At 43.1% G+C, this 18,843-nt stretch overlaps 1 protein-coding gene across 4 annotated transcripts in view; it reads right to left on the minus strand.

Moving 5' to 3' along the window:
- BTBD9 (BTB domain containing 9) overlaps window positions 1-18,843 on the minus strand; it is a 304,822-nt gene that overhangs the window by 249,030 nt on the left and 36,949 nt on the right. For all 4 annotated transcript variants that reach the window (XM_075064264.1, XM_075064265.1, XM_075064266.1 and 1 more), the window contains exons 4-6: window positions 17,118-17,382; window positions 7,490-7,709; window positions 5,430-5,549 (exon numbers count right to left, since the gene is read on the minus strand). In XM_075064264.1, coding sequence (XP_074920365.1) covers window positions 5,430-5,549; window positions 7,490-7,709; window positions 17,118-17,382 — 605 coding nt within the window. The remainder of the gene's footprint in view (window positions 1-5,429; window positions 5,550-7,489; window positions 7,710-17,117; window positions 17,383-18,843) is intronic.

The raw sequence follows: 18,843 nt of genomic DNA on the forward strand, positions 1-18,843 counted from the left end.
CCATTTCAAGACTATAGTAATAAAAGAGTAATTGTTGGAGACCTTGTGCAATTGAACTTTAATCCCTTCTGTTGGGGCCCAAGATTGATTTTTTTTTTCACTTTAGCACAAAAGAATACCAAGTCTAACTACTGAGATTTTTAGGTAGCACCATTTAATGCATCAGGCACATCCAGCAGAAGCAGATTGCATTGAAGAAAAACTGCAGGCTTTTAGATACATACATAATTAAAGAACAGACTGAGCGTTTAGGTTCCACTCTCAGCTAGGAGCAGTGAATAGCTGCCCTGCTTGGGAACAGCACTGGGAATCAACTGCAACTCAGAGTATGATTTACTCTAGAACAGCGTGGGCAGGGGCAGAATAAATTACAGCAGTCTTTACTCACTGCCCACCCAGGTACTCCCCTCTGCAATACTACTCTTAACAATTCAATAGGGAGGAGCAAAGCACTCCCCCTGACCCTTTTAAACTCTTTCCTGTCCACTTGCTTGAAAAGGGAAATATCTAGAGAGCAGGGGCTGTGCTCCATACCAGACTCATAACCACATTCTGGGGAAGTCTTACTTGCTGAGCAGAGGGAAGGGCTTTCCTCCCTTGCTTAGCTGTGAAAAACAAGGACATAATTTAGCTCTAAATATACTGCATATTAAGAAATGAATTTCCAACACAGTTTCTGAACATGCCAGTTTTTAAACATTTCAGAAAATATAAATCATCCTAGTGCCTGAGAGTGTGTTTATTTTACCAATACAACATCAGACTGGATCTCATGCTGAAAGTATGTGTTAAGAGGTCAGAAAATGCAGCTCACCACTGGAGTGCACTTTGAAGTTTTAAACAATGTAAGGATAAGGCCTTTTCCTGTAGCCATATTGTAAGGTCTTTGTCTGCAGCCATATTAGGAGAGCAGCAGCCAATAGCCAAGAAGCAAAAAGTCACATCCTCACATTCCATCTAAATTACATTCAAATAATGTAATATTGGACAGTTAAGAAAGCAATCCTGTCCTAACAGTACCCACCATCACCAGATAAAGAAACAGATCTTAAGATGGTTAAAGAAAACTTTGTTTGATAGCATTCTAGCATTCTGCCTGGCAAGAAATCACTTAACAGTTATGATTGTAAGATCTATACTTTTATTGTTTTGCCTTGATGGTCTCTACTTCTCTGTTGTTTATCTGTATGGTCGCTGTCTCGTTCTTTGATTATTTCTATCTATTGCATAAATAATTTTGATAGTTGTAAATCAGCCATGGTGGTGAAGTATGATTGGTTAAAGAATTGTTTTACAATATGTTAGGATTAGTTAGAAAATGTAGTAATATTTCAGTAAAATGACTGGTTAAGATACCGCTAAGCAAGACTCAAGGTTCACTATATAAACTGGAGTCCAAAAGAAAGTTTTCGGGAATCAAATCTAGAACACAGCCCCAAGATCAGAGCTACCAGATCTCGCACCATGCAGAAGCTGGAGTCCCCCACATGACCTGATCCTGACTGGCCAGCAGGAAAAGGTAATCTATCTTATTGGGAGTGGTGAGCATTGTATGCTTAGCGTGTGCATTTTGTTCTAGTGATTGTTCATAAATAGAGGTTAAATAGGATATTGCTGTGTAAGGCTCTTTCACTGGTAAAAGACCCCGTAAACCTGAAAAGGATTAAGCCCTGAGACCCTGAGTCCATAAGGAATGGGTGTTTGTTCTCATTCCATAGGGAACTGGTGTTTACCCAGAGCCCACGGAGGAACAGAGTCCCAAGCCCACAGATTAGAGCCCGAAGCCCACAGAGGGGTAAAGTTAGGTCTCTTTCCCCCGGAGCTCTAGTAACTGGGAAAGGATGGGGATGCCTAAATCAGCTGGGTTGCGCCTTGAGCCCTAGGAACTAGGTAGAGGTGGAAGCCTTGAGCTCTAGGAACTACATAGAGGCGGGATGTCCTAGAGTGTGTGGGCAACAAATTTAGAGTAAAGTTGGATGCCTTATACCCAGCGCCCTAGGGACTGGGAAAGGGTGGGGGTGCCTAGATTAACAGGGTTACACCTTGAGCTCACAGAAGGGTAAAGGTGGGTGCCCTAGAGTGTGTGTAATATAGAATTTTATGCGGGAAACACATAAACACACTTTGAAGTTTTAAATAATGGTTTTAAAATTCAATAATTATTTTTATAAGAAGTCAGATTGCACCAAGCTTGAGTTTCTTGTTTTCTAATACATTGTAACAGCGAGCTGTATTTACTGTTGCATATCCTAAATGAGACAGTCAAAATAGCACCTCCCTACTTGATGAATGATTTGGTCTCTTACTATACTTTCATTTTAAACTGTAACTAGTGAATGAGAAAGGGAGGAAAAAGAATAAACTGCACTCACTGTTGTATCAGTTATTTATCTTTTAAACAATGAGGTCCTCCTTTCATTTTAACAGTTTTGAAGCTACTGTTGCTTTTTGGCTCAACCCCTTCCTTCCCCCTCACCCTCCCTCCCCCGCTCCCCAAAAAAGGGACATCAGAGGAGAGGGGGATAAAATACTTTGCTTCCAAAAGAGACTTGTGATCCTTCCCGAACACCTCTCAAAACTACACTTCCAGGTTTTATTACTCTTGTGTACTTTTTCAAACCTTTTTCATCTGCATCATACCAGGATAATCGTGGGCTCATTTTGGAAACCTGAAATACCTAGGGGAAAGACCCATGTACTTCCTGCTACAGCAAGAGTGACAAAGATTCAGAGGAGGAAGAAATTATGCTTTTAAAATCTGAGTTCCTCTCTTTCAGTATCATTGCCTCTATGGTGTTCCCTACTAACTTGTGGGAGAATGCCAAATGGGAAAATTATTATTTTCTTTGAATATGATACAAATATCTGTGAACAATTAAAGAACAATTGTGTGAACAATTAAAGAAAAAAATATCTGACAGAGGACAATAATGTTTCAGATGAAGTTTTTATTTCATCCGATTCTATATAGTTCTAAATTAGAAAAAAATAAAGCACTTTTACAGTAGTGCCTTATCTGCTTTATAAGCTGGACTTTTATATATCAACCATGTTTATGATAATTACCCAGTTCCTATGCTGGTAAACTATCTAGCTGTTTCTCAGATTGTTCTTTGACCTAATATGTTTAGAGGACTGTGTCTGACAAGCTTCCAAATTGTGATGGGATTTTTTGGTTTTTGTTCTCTATATTTTCTTTAAAAAGTTATCACTGATGTTTAATTATGAACATATAAATATAAATAGTGTTAAGCTTTAAAAATTATTTATTGTTTGCAATTAGATGCAGAGATCACAATATATTTTAAACAGCATAACCTCACCAATGACCAGGAGACCCAATACGTTACTGAATCTTGCTAAATAGCAAGTGAACAAACAAAAAAACTAAGATATCTCATCACAAAATGTACTTAATTCATCAGACAACTGAAGTTTAGCTTTAAATATTAATAGATCATATGACAATAGGAAATGTAGTATTTTTTAAAGTAACAAAATCTTTATATAAGGCCTCACTAAAAGTGTGCTAGCTATTAAATCAGTATTGATCAGTGTGGAGAGATTGTTGTTTTGTATACAACAGTTGGACAGTGTGTGCTAATTAGCAAAGTTCTTCTCTATTACATCACAATTTTGCTTTGAAAAAGTTTTTTCATATCTTTATACAAAACCAATTATTCTTATCCACCTATTGACATAGGCAGCTTCTTTGATGGATAAACCACACAGTCCACTTAAAGCAGTACACCTGCCTTTTGACAGACATGCATAATTCTTATTAACAAAAATGAGTATCATGTGCTGTGATGGGAGAATATACTCAGACTTGGACAGTAACCTTATATGATCAAAAGAGGTTCTCTCTGTCCATATTTTAAGTCTGTAGTGAAGGACACTGTTGGCCACACCTCATTCAGACACCAAAGAACTTATTTATAGCTGAAGATTTCTTGTGCATGTATGTTTACTGCATTGCTCTGGTTGTATGGAGAATTGGTTTAAAAATAATTTAAAATGAGAAAAAAAGATGAGCAAGGCCTTATCTGTCATATCATCATAGAAGCACCGAAATTACATGGAAAAGGAATAATCTGCTCCCTCTGCCTGCCAGTGCAGGACTGCTCCCTTCATACAGTACATTTACTAGTATAGTGTCCAAACTGTTTTAAAAAGGTCTCAAACAACAGGACTTCCAAGAAAATGTCATGAACTTTACCCCAATATTTAGCTTAAGTTTTCCTTTTCTTCTCCCTTTATATATATATATAAAACAAAACAAAGAGACCAGTTATGTACCTTACAGGAACTGTGGTTTGTGATGTGTTGTCCACAGAAATCCCACTCTTGGAATTCACGCATCCTGTGCATGCAAAATCAGATTCTTTTGAAAAATCAGTGTTCATTGGGGCCACGCCTACACCCTGAATGCCCTCTATGCTCTCAGCTCTGGAGTACAAAAAGTCAAGGTGAATACAAGCCAAGCATTCTGTTCCTTCATTGATAAGACTCTCATAGAAGTAGGACTCTGATCAGCAGGGAATAAACCATTCTCTTCTTCAAGTGAATGTTATGTTGACTATGTCAACCACCAAGGAGTCGGGAGTAGGGTGAGAAAAAAGGGTAATTTTTCTCTCTTTTAATTAGTCTTCATATACATGGGTGCAATGGTGACAAGAATCTGCCAAATGTTGTGGGCCGATTACAAGGCAGCATCATTGACAGGCAGTGCTAGTTTGCCCTGAGATGTGGTTGGGACGATATCCACTTGGGAGCATTGGAGCTCCTGTATTTCCTCCAAGGGAACCTGTAAGATCTTGGCTACACTCTTGATCAAGTCCTGAAAAACTTTAAATTCAACTGCATAGGATCATGGAGAGGGTATGATAGCTTCATGCAGAGATTACTAGGATTTGTTGGTAGGAGATACTTCCTCATTAGCTCTTGACTGAGGTTTCTCCTTGAAGTTTTCTTGATAATGGAGGCTGCCTGAAGAAGAGACTCATCTTGATTGGCCGACTTACAAAAAGATACCCCATAGAAACTGGTCACTATAGAGAGGCCTAAATTACAGCTGCTGAGAGCTACTTTTATTGAATGAAAAAATACTAACAGTCTTACCTCATTGGATTATAACTAGAAGAAGACAGAAAAGAATATGGAAACTATTGTTCAACTGTGCTGTAACTATATTTAGAGAGAGAGAAGAGCAGCAAAGTTTTCAAACCTGGTTCCCTAAATTTCAGTAACTAAATTCATATTTATGCATCTACAGAGCTAGTCTGATTTTTGTAGATAAGTGACATCCACAACTTTCACTGAAATTACTATCTGATGTGGGCGCTCAACACCTGCGAAAATCAAGCCACATATTTAGGCGCCTAAGAATTGGAAAAATACACATATACTATTATGCATATAAAACTAACCTGCAGACACGGGCAGGAAAATACAGCTTCTGCCAAGACCGACAAAGATATTTAGAGTGATCAATCACGCGGACCCAGTCCAGTTCGTCCATGGACACCTCAATGTAGTAGGAATAAGACCTATGGATTGCCAAAAATAATAATTAGAATAGAAGCATTCAATATTTGTGAAATAACCTGCTTTTTGGAAGTTGGTGTCTATGTAAAAATGTATTTTCACAAAAGGGACCCATATCCAGGCTGTATTACAAATCACTTTAAAAATAAATTTAATGTAATCATATGTTAAAAGATATTTTCAGAACTACATAAAATGACCAAAATAATAATTCCCAGTAATAAAATTAGCTAAATTTAAAACCAGCACTGCAATTATTTCTGCTGAAATATTAACCAGATATCAGAGAAAATTTAGCAGATGATAAATGTCAGCCTGAAACCCTTAACTGGGAAATGCAAGTTTATTTTGTGTGATAACATCTTTTTCATTGATTTTCTTTATCAGTCTTGAGCTAGTTAAGTACTGTTGCCTCTCTATCCATGTAATTATCTAATCCTTTTTTGAATTCTACAAAGTTTTTTACTTAGTTGGCTCATATAGTGTAACAATTACTTCAATAGGTTATTTATGCATTGACTAAAAAGTATTTCTTCAGAAGCTTTAGATCTGTTGCTTTTCCGTGTTTCCAAGGGAGAAAGAAAAAACCACAAATTCCAGTAGTCCTGAGTTGATGGAACGTTTGTTCAACAATAAAAGTTAAGCTTTTAAACTAACAGATCACTTCTTAAAATCCGTATATGTTATTGAGATTATAAGTAAGTTTATTTGAAAGAATCAGTAATGTTAATATTTTCTATTCTAAAATAATGAGAGTTGGTTACAAAAATCCAGTGGCAGGGTGACAATTTACTGACTGTATATTGTTAAAGACCTGGGATTAGTTTAACACAAGGATGGTCTACACTAGAAAATAATATCAAACCAACTACATCGCTCAGGGTGTGAAAAATCCACACATCTGAGCAATGTAGTTAGGTTGACCTAAGTCCCTGTGCAGACAACACTAGGTTGACGGAAGTATTTCAACGTAGAAAAGCTCATCATTGTATACTAAATGTAATACTTCGTGAAAAACAAAAAGCATGAAAACTTTCCTCTTGCTTAACAGAATAAAGATATTTGCAAACAGCTGTATGATTTAGAGAACTATTAATAAAATAAAAAAAACCCTTCCTGATAGCTAGTATTAAATTGATATATTTTTGCTAATAGAAAATAAGGCTTGGAATTTCCAAAGTTATGATGTCACCAAACTGTTAAACTTGTGTGCAATTTGATTCTTTAAGAACATGAAGTAGCAAGAATAAAATATGAGGTAGGGTAGTTATATTAGTTACATGGGCAGTGATAATTCAAATTTCACAAGTTTCCTTATACAGGTCTCTAAGAACTATATTCATAACTTGGTAATCACCAATCTGGGCAATTTTACTACACATAGGTTACTGTCACAAACCTAACACAAACAGAAAGGTTTTTCATTAAAATGATATTATTTTAACCAAAAGAATTCATTTTAAAATTCTCTTGCAGTGTTGTGAACCAAAAAACAAGAATATCATGTCGCTGCAGGAGAACCAAAAAGTGAAACTGACCAGCCCAGTGTCATTATCTAAGTGCAAATGGGAAACACAGACAGCATAAATGGAGAGAAATCAACAGCTTGTTTAAAATTATTTTAATAATTTAAGCAGTTATCAGTAAAAGGAGTTTTATATAGTTAACTAAAGCATGCAGATGACTAAAATATTAGTCATTTTAACACTGCAAAGTGAAAGTGACATAAGTAACAAGTATGAAGTAAAAAACCTCCTAAGCCTATTCAAAATGTTAAGAATTTAAATTCAAGTGGTCAATGCTATCCCAACCATGATATGTTATTGAAACTGTGCAATTTATAGGCATTTAATAAAAGTTAATAATTCAATATTTTATCTTTGAGGCAGGTGGGGTATAATCAGTTTTAATTTCTCTTAAATCAGGCTGACTTGTCACATACCGGCTATCTCTGTCCCAGAGTAGTATTCGTATGTGGTTGATTATAGATGGCTGACCTAGTTTAATTTCAATGCCAGAACGGCAGTCATCATCAATTGGGTGTCGGGAAAAACCATGATCCAAGTCGTAATTCTGTACGTCCCCATCTAGCAAAGCAGACTTCAGCTCCCCTTTTACAACCTGGGCTCCATATTTCATAGTTGCAATGTTCTCACCTGGTACTAAAAGGAGAAAGAGAGAGTTGCTTACCAGTTATGATTTTACAGCACAAACAAATTACCAGAGATGATTTGGTGGCTACACAACGCTTGAGGTTGCTTCAGGGTTGTGTGAGCCTAATTCAAAGGCCAATGAAGTTAATGGGAATTTACTGGCTCAACGGTCTTTGAATCAGGGCCTATAAGTTGGGCTCCTTGTCTGCCAAAGCAGCAAAATCCAACCCTTGCCACAGAATTGTGCAACAAAATTTAGTCTTATCAAAATAGTTGGAGATAATGATCCTTAACTTCATTTGTAAAATACTGAGATATATGGTTGAAAAACATTGAGATAAAGTATTTTTGCTTTAAAAAAAAATGTTTCTGTCCCTCATAATTGTAAAGAAAATGCTGAAAACATGACCTGAATGCAAAATACCGTGTTGTCTTCTTGACTCTATAGACTGGCTGACAATAGCTTTTGAACATACATTTTCCCATTCATCTCAATGTGGTGTTAGGTCTGAAACCTAGATAATGTAGTTTAAAATGTCAACATTGATGAACCTGTTAGCAGAAACACCAGCTCAGATGCTGCCCCCATAATTACAAACAGCCTCTGTTGCTTCCACAAATGCCAGAAGTTCTACCTGTCTTTTATCCACTTGTCACAACCTCCAGCTGCACCCACCCCACACTAATTTGTACAATGCAGTGGACAGCATAAAAATAAATTGAACTTAACATAACAGGCTACTGTTTCCAGTATTACTTAAGTTCATATTTAATTTTTCAAACTTGTTAAGATTTAAGTGCAGCTTCTGCAGAATCCATGGAGCTTGCTGCAAAATTTAGGTCCAGCTTGCTATTGAGTACATGGTGTCTCAGGCCATAAGGCTGAAATACAGGTATTTATTGACAGGAGGAAGACTTGTGCAGAACAAGGCAGCCTTTACTTTGAGAGAATGTACATTGATCTGTTACAATCGTTGTCTTTCTATCCTGAACTATTTGTGGAGTTTCTGGAAATCTGCCTATTCTCTGAAAGTAGTAATAATTAAGTGGGCTAACTCTAGACATTTCATGATGCATTATTTAATAATTTGAAGTGAATAGTTTTCTGATGATAGTTTACAGTTTAATTTGAACTTAGTACTTAAGGAAAAGCCACAGGAATTCAATTCTTAAAATAGCTACATTACTGACAAGGTGAGAAAAAGACGGTTACTCACCTTTGTAACTGTTGTTCTTCGAGATGTGTTGCTCATATCCATTCCAGTTAGGTGTGCGCGCACCGCGTGCACGTTCGTCGGAAGATTTTTACCCTAGCAACACTCGGTGGGTTGGCTGGGCGCCCCCTGGAGTGGTGCCGCCATGGCGCAGGATATATACCCCTGCCGATCTAACCACCCCTCAGTTCCTTCTTGCCGGCTACTCCGACAGTGGGGAAGGAGGGCGGGTTTGGAATGGATATGAGGAACACAACTCGAAGAACAACAGTTACAAAGGTGAGTAACCGTCTTTTCTTCTTCGAGTGATTGCTAATATCCATTCCAGTTAGGTGATTCCCAAGCCTTACTAGGCGGTGGGGTCAGAGTGAGATGTGGCAGAATGCAAAACTGCTGAGACAAAGGCTGCATCATCTCTAGATTGTTGAACCAGAGCATAATGCGAAGCAAAAGGTATGGACTGAGGACCAGGTAGCTGCACGACATATCTCCTGAATAGGTATACGAACCAGGAAGGCGGAAGATGAAGCCTGAGCTCTGGTAGAATGCGCGGTGATGTGGCTTGGGGAAATATGAGCCAAATCATAACAAGTGTGGATGACGTCGACACCCAAGATGAGATCTTCTGAGAGGAAACAGGTAGGCCTTTCATTCGGTCTGCTACTGTGACAAAGAGTTGGGGTGTTTTACGAAACAGTTTTGTCCGCTTAATATAAAATGCGAGCGCTCTACAGACATCCAGGGAGTGCAATTGTTGCTCCCGTCGCGTTGAGTGTGGCTTCGGGAAGAAGACCGGGAGAGAGATGTCCTGGTTAACATGAAAGACCGAAACTACCTTAGGGAGGAATGCCGGGTGCGGTCGCAACTGCACCTTGTCCTTGTGGAACGCAGTGTACGGCAGAGCCACCGTAAGAGCCCTAAGCTCGGAGACTCGTCTGGCCGATATAATGGCTACAAGGAAAGCTGTCTTCCAAGACACGTATAGTAGCGAGCAGGTTGCTAACGGCTCGAATGATGGAGACATAAGTCTGTTTAAGACTAGGTTGAGGTCCCAGGTGGGGACAACGGCGTACTTGGGGGTACAGGCGTTCCAGGCCCTTGAGAAATCTAGTAACTATAGGGTGCGAGAACACAGAGCGGCCACTCTCCCCCGGGTGCAAGGTAGAGATGGCCACCAAGTGCACCCTCAATGAAGATACCGCCAGGCCTTGCTGCTTAAGAGACCAGAGGTAGTCCAAGATGGTAGGGATCGAGACATCAGTGGGAGTAAGATTAAGCGTTTCGCACCAGCAGGAGAAACGCTTCCACTTGGCCAGATACCGTTGACTGGGTGGAAGGCTTCCTGCTACCTAGGAGAACTTGTCGTACTGATTCAGAACAACGTAACTCTGACTGGTTTAGCCGTGCAGCAGCCACGCCGTGAGGTGAAGAGCCTGCAGGTCCGAGTGGCGAAGCCTGCTGTGGTCCTGAGTTATGAGGTCTGGGTGGAGTGGCAGGGCAATTGGGTTGGCTATCGACAGGTCGAGCAACGTGGCGTACCAGTGCTGCCTGGGCCACGCTGGAGCGATCATAATGATGTGCGCTCTGTCCTTGCGGAGTTTCAGCAGGACCTTATGAACCAGCGGGAACGGTGGGAAGGCATAAAGGAGCTGGCTCTTCCACGGCAGCAGGAAAGCATCCAAGATCGATCCCGGGTAGAGACTTTGGAAGGAGCAGAACATCTGGCATCTCCTGTTCTTGTGGGAAGCGAACAGGTCTATGTGGGGAAATCCCCACTTCTGGAAAACAGAATGAATAACGTCCGGGCGGATCAACCACTCGTGAGACAGGAAAGATCTGCTGAGTCGATCCGCCTGAGGGTTCCGAACGCCTGGGAGAATGGACGCTACCAGATCTATCGAGTGGGCTATGCAAAAGTCCCAGAGTTGGATGGCCTCCTGACAAAGGGGGGAGGACCGTGTCCCTCCCTGTTTGTTTATGTGTAGTACATGGCCGTGTGTTGTCTGTAAACACTGAGACACAACGGCCTCGCAACTGTTGCTGGAACGCCTGGCACATGCCAGGTGGACTGCTCTCAGTTCTCGGACATTTATGTGTAATGCCAGCTCCTGAGATGACCAAAGGCCTTGAGTACGAAGGTGACCGAGGTGAGCACCCCAGCCGAGAGATGATGCGTCCGTCATCAGGGACATTGAGGGTTGGGGCGGATGGAACGGCATCCCTGCACACACCAGGGAGGGAGTTAGCCACCATTCTAGGGAGCCTAGGGTGCTCGGGGAATGGTGACTATCGTGTCTATTGGGTCCCTGCCGGGCGGTATACCGAGTTGAGCCAAACTTGGAGAGGATGGAGGCGGAGCCTGGCGTTTGGTTACAAACGTGTGCAGGCAGCCATGTGACCCAGGAGACCGAGACAAGTGCGAGCCGAGGTCATTGGGAAATTCTGTAGACCTCGGATGATTGTTTGCATCGCCTGAAACCGCGGCTGTGGTAACAGGCTCTGGCTAGATTGGAGTCCAGGATAGCTCCTATGAAGTCTAACCTCTGCGTGGAACCAGAGTGGATTTTTCTATATTGATCATCAGGCCTAGGCGTGTGAATAGGTCCTTGACGATGCCCACATGCTGAGTGACTTGTGTCTCGGAGGCCCCTCGGATGAGCCAATCGTCAGATATGGAAAAACGTGTATCCGACGTCGGCGGAGGTAGGCGGCGACTACGGCCATACACTTTGTAAATACCCTTGGGGCTGTAGAAAGGCCAAACGGCAGGACCGTAAACTGGAAGTGCTGACGGTTGGCTACAAAGCGGAGGTATCTCCTGTGCGGAGGAAAGATGGCGATGTGAAAGTACGCGTCCTTCATATCGAGGGCGGCATACCAGTCTCCAGGATCCAAGGACAGGATAATGGTCCCCAGGGATACCATGCGGAACTTCAACTTTTATCATAAACTGGTTGAGTCCTCGCAGGTCTAGGATAGGTCTGAGACCTCCCTTCGACTTGGGATTAGGAAATAACGGGAGTAAAACCCCTTGCCCCTTTCGTCCATCGGTACCTCCTCTATAGCTCCTATGGCGAGGAGCGTCTGCACCTCTTGTAAGAGGAATTGCTCGTGAGAGGGGTCCCTGAAGAGGGACAGGGTTGGAAGGTGGGAGGGGGGTTGAAATAAATTGGAGGTGGTACCGCATACTCCACCTGTGCGTAGGACCCAGCGATCTGAAGTTAACTGGGACCACGCCGGGAGGAAGTAGGAGAGACGGTTGGAGAAGGGAGGAGAGGGATCCTGGCCTGTAACTGGTACGCCGCCCGCCTCGGGCGCACCTTCAAAAGTTCGTCTTTGGTCCCGGTGGTGGTTTCGAGGGACCTTGATTTTGGCCCCCTTGGGGTCCTGACAGTCGTCTGCGACCACCTGGCCACCGCGCCGCCTGCCAAAGTCCTGTCTTTGTCTAGGCACAGAGTATGGGCGGTGAGGCTGGGGACGGAAAGGCCTGCGTTTGGTCACCGGCGTATGCATGCCGAGAGCGCGCATTATGACCCTGTTGTCCTTCAGGCTTTGCAGCCTGGGGTCAGTCTTTTCCGAGAAGAGGCCTTTACCATCAAATGGCAAGTCCTGAATGGTAGTACCATGGCCGTTGTGTGTGCTGTAAACACTGAGACGACAACGGCCGCGCCTTTGCCGGACGCCTGGCACAGCCAGGAAGCATGCTCTCATTCTCAGACATTATGTGTAATGCCAGCTCTTGAAGATGACCAAAGGCTTGAGTCGAAGGTGACGAGTGTAGCACCCAGCCGAGAGCTGATGCGTCCGTCATCAGGGACATATGAGGGGCGATGGAACGAGCGATCCCTGCCACACACCAGGGAGGGAGTTGCACCATTTAGGGAGCTAGGTCGCTCGGGGAATGGGACTATCGTGTCTATGGGTCCCTGCCCGGGCGGCTATAGACCCAGTTGAGCCAAACTTGGAGAGATGGAGGCGAGAGCCTGGCAGTTGGTTACAAACGTTCGCAGGCAGCGGCGAGACCGAAGACAAGTGTGAGCCGAGGTCACTGAATGATCTGTAGACCTCGATGCTTGCTGTCATCGCCCTGAAACCGCGGCTCGTGGTACACAGGCTCTGGCTTAGACTTGGAGTCAGGAAGCTCCCCAGTAGGGCCACTCTAGTGGGGGCATCTGCCAATAGAATGTCCACTACCGGGTCCTCTACCTCTGGTACCTCCTCAACCTGGAGGTTCATATTGAGTGCTACCCTCCTTAGGAGGTCCTGATGGGCTCTCAGGTCGATTGGAGGAGGGCCCGAGGAGGATGTTCCTGCCACCGCCTAATCTGGAGAAGAGGAAGAGGCGATGCCAGGGACGAGCGGGTCCTGGGTGGCCTGTTGCTCTTGGGCGATCTCCTGCTCCAGAGGAACCTAGGAGTCTGGTGGGTGAACTGGGGCTTCCTCCACAGCAGTCGGAGGGGGACGGCTAACCGTAGCCTCTGGCACTTGGTGCTCTGATGAGACAGAGCGGGATGGAACTACTGGTATGCCTTGAGCCTGGTGGCATGCCCAAGGTGTCCAGAAAGACCACTGATGGGGTCCTTGGTCCTAGGCCTGGGTCTCTTGGAAGACTCTGGTGGGCACATCAGAATCGCGGTCCTGAACATAAGAGCTGTCCGCGTGGGACGACACTGATGCATGTCTGGATGGCCATGGAGGTCCTGAAAAGCCCTGGGCAGAGTCTCTGTCTCTACTGGACCTTGCTCTACTCGGCACTGGGGACCGGTACCGGGAGGCATACCGGTACCAGGAACGAGATCAGGACTTGCGACCGGAGCGGTGCTGGGAGGTCAACCAAGATCTCAAGGCTCGATGTCGGGAGCAGCTACGGGAGTCACGGTGCCTGGAGCTGGAACGGTGTGGAGAGTATCGGGCCGGCAAACGGGATACCGACTGGTGCCGTGAGTGTGACCGGTACCGAGGAGGAGAATGGTACCGGGACTGCAAGCAGCGTCGGGAGCGGGAGTGCCGACGGGACCTGGAACGTCTGCGGGACTGTGATTGTGAACGGTGCCGCTCTGCTGTGCCAACAGAGGATGGTCTTATCAAGGCAGGCTTGCCTATAGATTATATTACCCGCACCGGCGGTGCCAGGAGTTGAGGCAGCGTCGACTCTGTCATGGCAATCAGATCCCTCGCTGTTGAGAATGCCTCCGGCGTGGATGGAATAGTAAGCTCAACCACGGCTCGCGCCGGGGAGCTGACAGGCACCGGACTTGATGGCCCTTGTGGGACCAGAATCGATGGTGCCGACGTCGCTGGTGCCGCGACAGGTGTCGGTGCCAGGCGATCCGACTTAGACGAGCTCTCTGGCTGCGGTACAGGTGGCACGGAAGCAGTAGGAGTCTTAGGCTCTCTCGACCTCAGGGAGAGGGATCGGTGCCGAGTCGACTTCGGTGCCGGCGACGACCGGTGCCGAGAGGCCTTGGCAGTACCAGCGCGGTCCGGTGCCGAGGAGGTGCTTCTGCCTGCCGATTGACCAGCGCTTGGTGCTGAAGGCGGAGGGGTAAGAGCCGCCTCCATGAGGAGCTGCTTTAGCCGAAAGTCTCGCTCCTTTTTTGTTCTTGGCTTAAAAGTCTTGCAAATGCGACACTTATCTGTCAGGTGAGATTCCCCGAGGCACTTAAGGCAGGAGTCGTGTGGATCTCCTGTTGGCATCGGCTTATGACAGGCCGAGCATGGTTTGAAACCCGGTGAATTGGGCATGGGCCCCGGCACCGGGTGCAGGTAAGGGGCTAATCCCCGAACCCCTCTTAACTATACACTAACTATTAACAATAAAAATTAATTATAACTATAACTATATACACAACAAAATAACTAGAGAACTATGAGTAGCTAGGGAGGTGGAGGTCAGTAAAACTGCACTCCACTGTTCCAACAATCGACACGGGCGGTAAGAAGGAACTGAGGGGCGGTTGGGTCGGCAGGGGTATATATCCGGCGTCATGGCGGCGCCACTCCAGGGGGTGCCCAGCCGACCCACTAAGTGTTGCTAGGGTAAAAATCTACACGGCGTGCGCACACCTAACTGGAATGGATATGAGCAAGCACTCGAAGAAGAATCATGAGCTTCGGTGCCTGCTATCAATAGCCAAGTGACAATAGAGAAAAGGAAATCAGCAGGTAACATCCAGGCTTTGTAAACTTCCGTTTCATAGTGCTATAAAATGAATGCCCCTTTATGACAAAATTGAAAAAAATCCCAACATGAATGTAGAGGATCAGTAAAGCCTGTAGTTTCCAAAGTGAAAAACCTGAAGGGACAGCTGCTAAAAAAAGCAGTTTCCTATAATGGAAAGCTCATTCCCGCGTGATTTAAGAGACCACAATACAGAATATTCTCTAAGAGTATTCAACATTATTCTCAATTGCAGGGGAAATATTCTGTGCTATGTAACTGTTACTTTGTAGCACACAAATGTTTTTATAAAACACTTGGCCAACTATAAAAGGTTAAAACCTAATTCACAAATAATACAAACAATCTAGTACAATGGTGGAGATAGATTCTTATTACAGCAAACACAAGGGAAATGCTTTCCTCTCTCTTCATACGTAGAATATAAGCTCTCTGGTGCAGACAATGTGGGCAAACAATGTAAAGGGGAAGAGTAAAAAATCAGATACAGAATATTTTGAAACTAAACAGCAGAACTATTATTTTTATTACAAAATTAGCATTAAAAATCTGACAGATGCCTGCATTAAAGTTTGATTACTTTTTAGATATAAAGGTTCTGCAAATGGTTTTCCTTGAGGAAAAATTAAGCTTTGTGATAAAAATGCACTTTGCTGTAATTTACATGCTGAAGCAACATCTAGACTGTGAGAAGTTAACATATTTTCCTGTTTTCTATTTAATGTTTGTCATCCCTGCCATTGCAATTCTTCAGAAAAAGAACAAATGGAAGTTAGGAAACTATTCCAGCTATATTTTTCATTACTCTTTCTGCCTCCAGGGCGAGATAAAAATTCACACCCACTTAAAGCAATTTCAGATATTCTCAAATGTTCCCAAGGTGTTGGCTTAGGCATTTTAATTGTATAGGTATTTTCCAATTAGTAATATATCACTCATTTCTACTGATAAATTACAAATCCATACATAGAGCCCTACCAAATTCCTGACCCATTTTCGTCAATTTCAAGGTCATAGGATTTTAAAAATCATAAATTTCATGATTTCAGCTATTCAAATCTGAAATTTCATGGTGTTATAATTGTAGGGATCTTAACCCAAAACGGAGTTGTGCAGGGGGGTGGGGGGGAATCGCAACATTATTGTAGGGGTGTTTTCAGTACTGCTATGCTTACTTCTGCACTACTGCTGGTGGTGGCACTGCCTTCAGCGCTGGGCAGCTGGAGACCAATGGCTATTGGCTGGGAAGCCAGCCCTTAAGGCAGAGCCACTGCCAGCAGCAGTGCAGACGTGAGAATGACATGGTATGGTACTGCCACCCTTACTTCTGTGCTGCTGTTGGCAGGGCACTGCCTTCAGAGCTGGATGCCTGGCTAAAAGCCACCGCTTTCCAGCCAACCAGCCCTGAAGGCAGCGCACAATCAAGGGTGGCAATACCGCAACCCCCCTAAAATAACCCTGTGACCCCCTGCAACTCCCTTTTGGGTCAGGACCCCCAATTTGACAAACACTGGTCTCCCCCATGAAATCTGTAGAGCAGGGGTCAGCAACCTTTCAGAAGTGGTGTGCTGAGTCTTCATTTATTCACTCTGATTTAAGGTTTCGTGTGCCATTAATACATTTTAATGTTTTTAGAAGATCTCTTTCTATAAGTCTATAATATATAAGTAAATTACTGTTGCATGTAAATTAAATAAGGTTTTTAAAATGTTTAAGAAACTTCATTTAAAATTAAATTAAAATGCAGAGCCCCCCTGGACCAGTGGCCAGGACCTGGGTAGTGTGAGTGCCACTTAAAATCAGCTCGCTTGCCGCCTTTGACACGCGTGCCATAGGTTGCCTACCCCTGCTGTAGAGCATACGGTAAAAGCCACACAAAAGACCCGATTTCACAGGGGGAGACCAGATTTCACAGTCCGTGACACATTTTTTCATGGCTGTGGATACAGCAGGGCCTCTACCATAGAACAGTTGTATTTTGAAAGTCCATCCGCAACAAGTTTAAAAAATACTGATGCTCACTTAGCATGCCCCGGTAGTTGAGGTCCATGTCCCGACTTTCAGAACGAACTTTAATGGCATCCAAAATGGCATCAGGCGACAGCAATCCAGAAGGTCTTACAACATTTAGTAGTTCTGTCAGACTCATCAGGGGTAAGCGTACTGCCTGCATGATTTCAGCATGATTCTCCTTGGGGTTATGTTTACACCAGTTCATCAAAGCCTGGAAAATATCCTTTTCAGGTGCTGCAAATGAATCCCTCAGCACAACATTTAGAAGAGCCGCCTAAATAGAGAACATCCAAGAAAATTAATGTCTAAAATATAACAAAAATTAACAGATCTTTAACTAGAAAAGCTATAAAAGCTCTTCCAAAACTTGATTATACTAGTGGGACAGTGACTCTGTAGACAAACATTATAGCCATTAAAACACGGTTACTCACCTTTGTAACTGTTGTTCTTCGAGATGTGTTGCTCATATCCATTCCAGNATCATTCCAGGTGAATCACTGTAGGCAGACTGATGCTGAATTAGCTAGCACTGCATGTATGATCAGTTCCTGATGTGATGAGTATTGCCTGTTTGGTCCTACAACGCTAAGAGGGATAATCAGTATTACCTATTTGGTCCTACAACTGTAGAGCATAGAGACTTTTATGCCTTTAATAAAAAAAAAAAAATCACATGGTAAATTAAACAACATGAACTGAAGAATCACACGTTAGTCATCTGAACAGAAAAAAAAGTTTCCAATTTCCTAGAAACAAAACAAAAAAGCCTAAATGGAATTAGTTTGCTTCAGGAATTTCTAATTTTTTTCTGACCAAAATAGGAACTTGGCTAGTGAAAGAAGAGAGAAACCTGATTCAGCTATAGTAACCATTAAACTGCAGTATGATCCTCCTGAGAAAGAAAAGAATTAAATGTTCAGTTCAAAAATGATTACATTGCCATTACTATCCACAAGGAAAGTGGGACCGAAAAAGTCAAAAAAAACACAGAAAATAGCATGCTTAATTGCTTTGTATAAAAGAATGCCTTTTATTTTGCCCAGTGCATGAGCAAAACCATTAAGTGTTAATGCGTATAATCTATCTAGCAAGCTAACTAGTTTAATCAATCACACAATATGTGAAAACATAAAATAACCCAATAGTAGAGGTAAGCAATAAAATGGTGACAAAAACAGACTGATTAATGATGCAGAACTGTAGCTCTAGTATGGATGGGATTTGTCTAGGTTTATTTAGTGGTCAAGCAAAGCAAAATAGATCAGGTAATTTGACATATTAAATCACATCAGAAGAGTTGCTCCACAGTGATAAAAGCTGGAAAATGTACCATGTTTTCAAACAGAGAAGAAAAGTAGTAATTTATAAAATTAGAGCTGCTCCATAGGAAAGGAAAGAATTAAAATATACTCAACTTGTGAGGAGCCATTTCAGCAGTACCCATAATGGAGCCAATGCTGTACTTTCAATAAAATGAGAATCAAGCCAAACCATTACCCAAAGCTTCAACCAAAACTTTCTGGCTAACTTCCCCTTCCTCCACATTATTTCGCATTTTCATGACCCTGTGCTTTCTCTCATTCTAGACAGGGCCAGAAGAAGAAGAGCTGAAATGCCATAAAACTCGCTCTCATAAGACTGTAAAAGCAGCAAAGAATCCTGTGGCACCTTATAGACTAACAGACGTTTTGGAGCATGAGCTTTTGTGGGTGAATACCCACTTCGTCAGATG

This window comes from Chelonoidis abingdonii, chromosome 3 (assembly GCF_003597395.2).
Source record: "Chelonoidis abingdonii isolate Lonesome George chromosome 3, CheloAbing_2.0, whole genome shotgun sequence".
NCBI classification, from domain to species: Eukaryota; Metazoa; Chordata; order Testudines; family Testudinidae; genus Chelonoidis; species Chelonoidis abingdonii.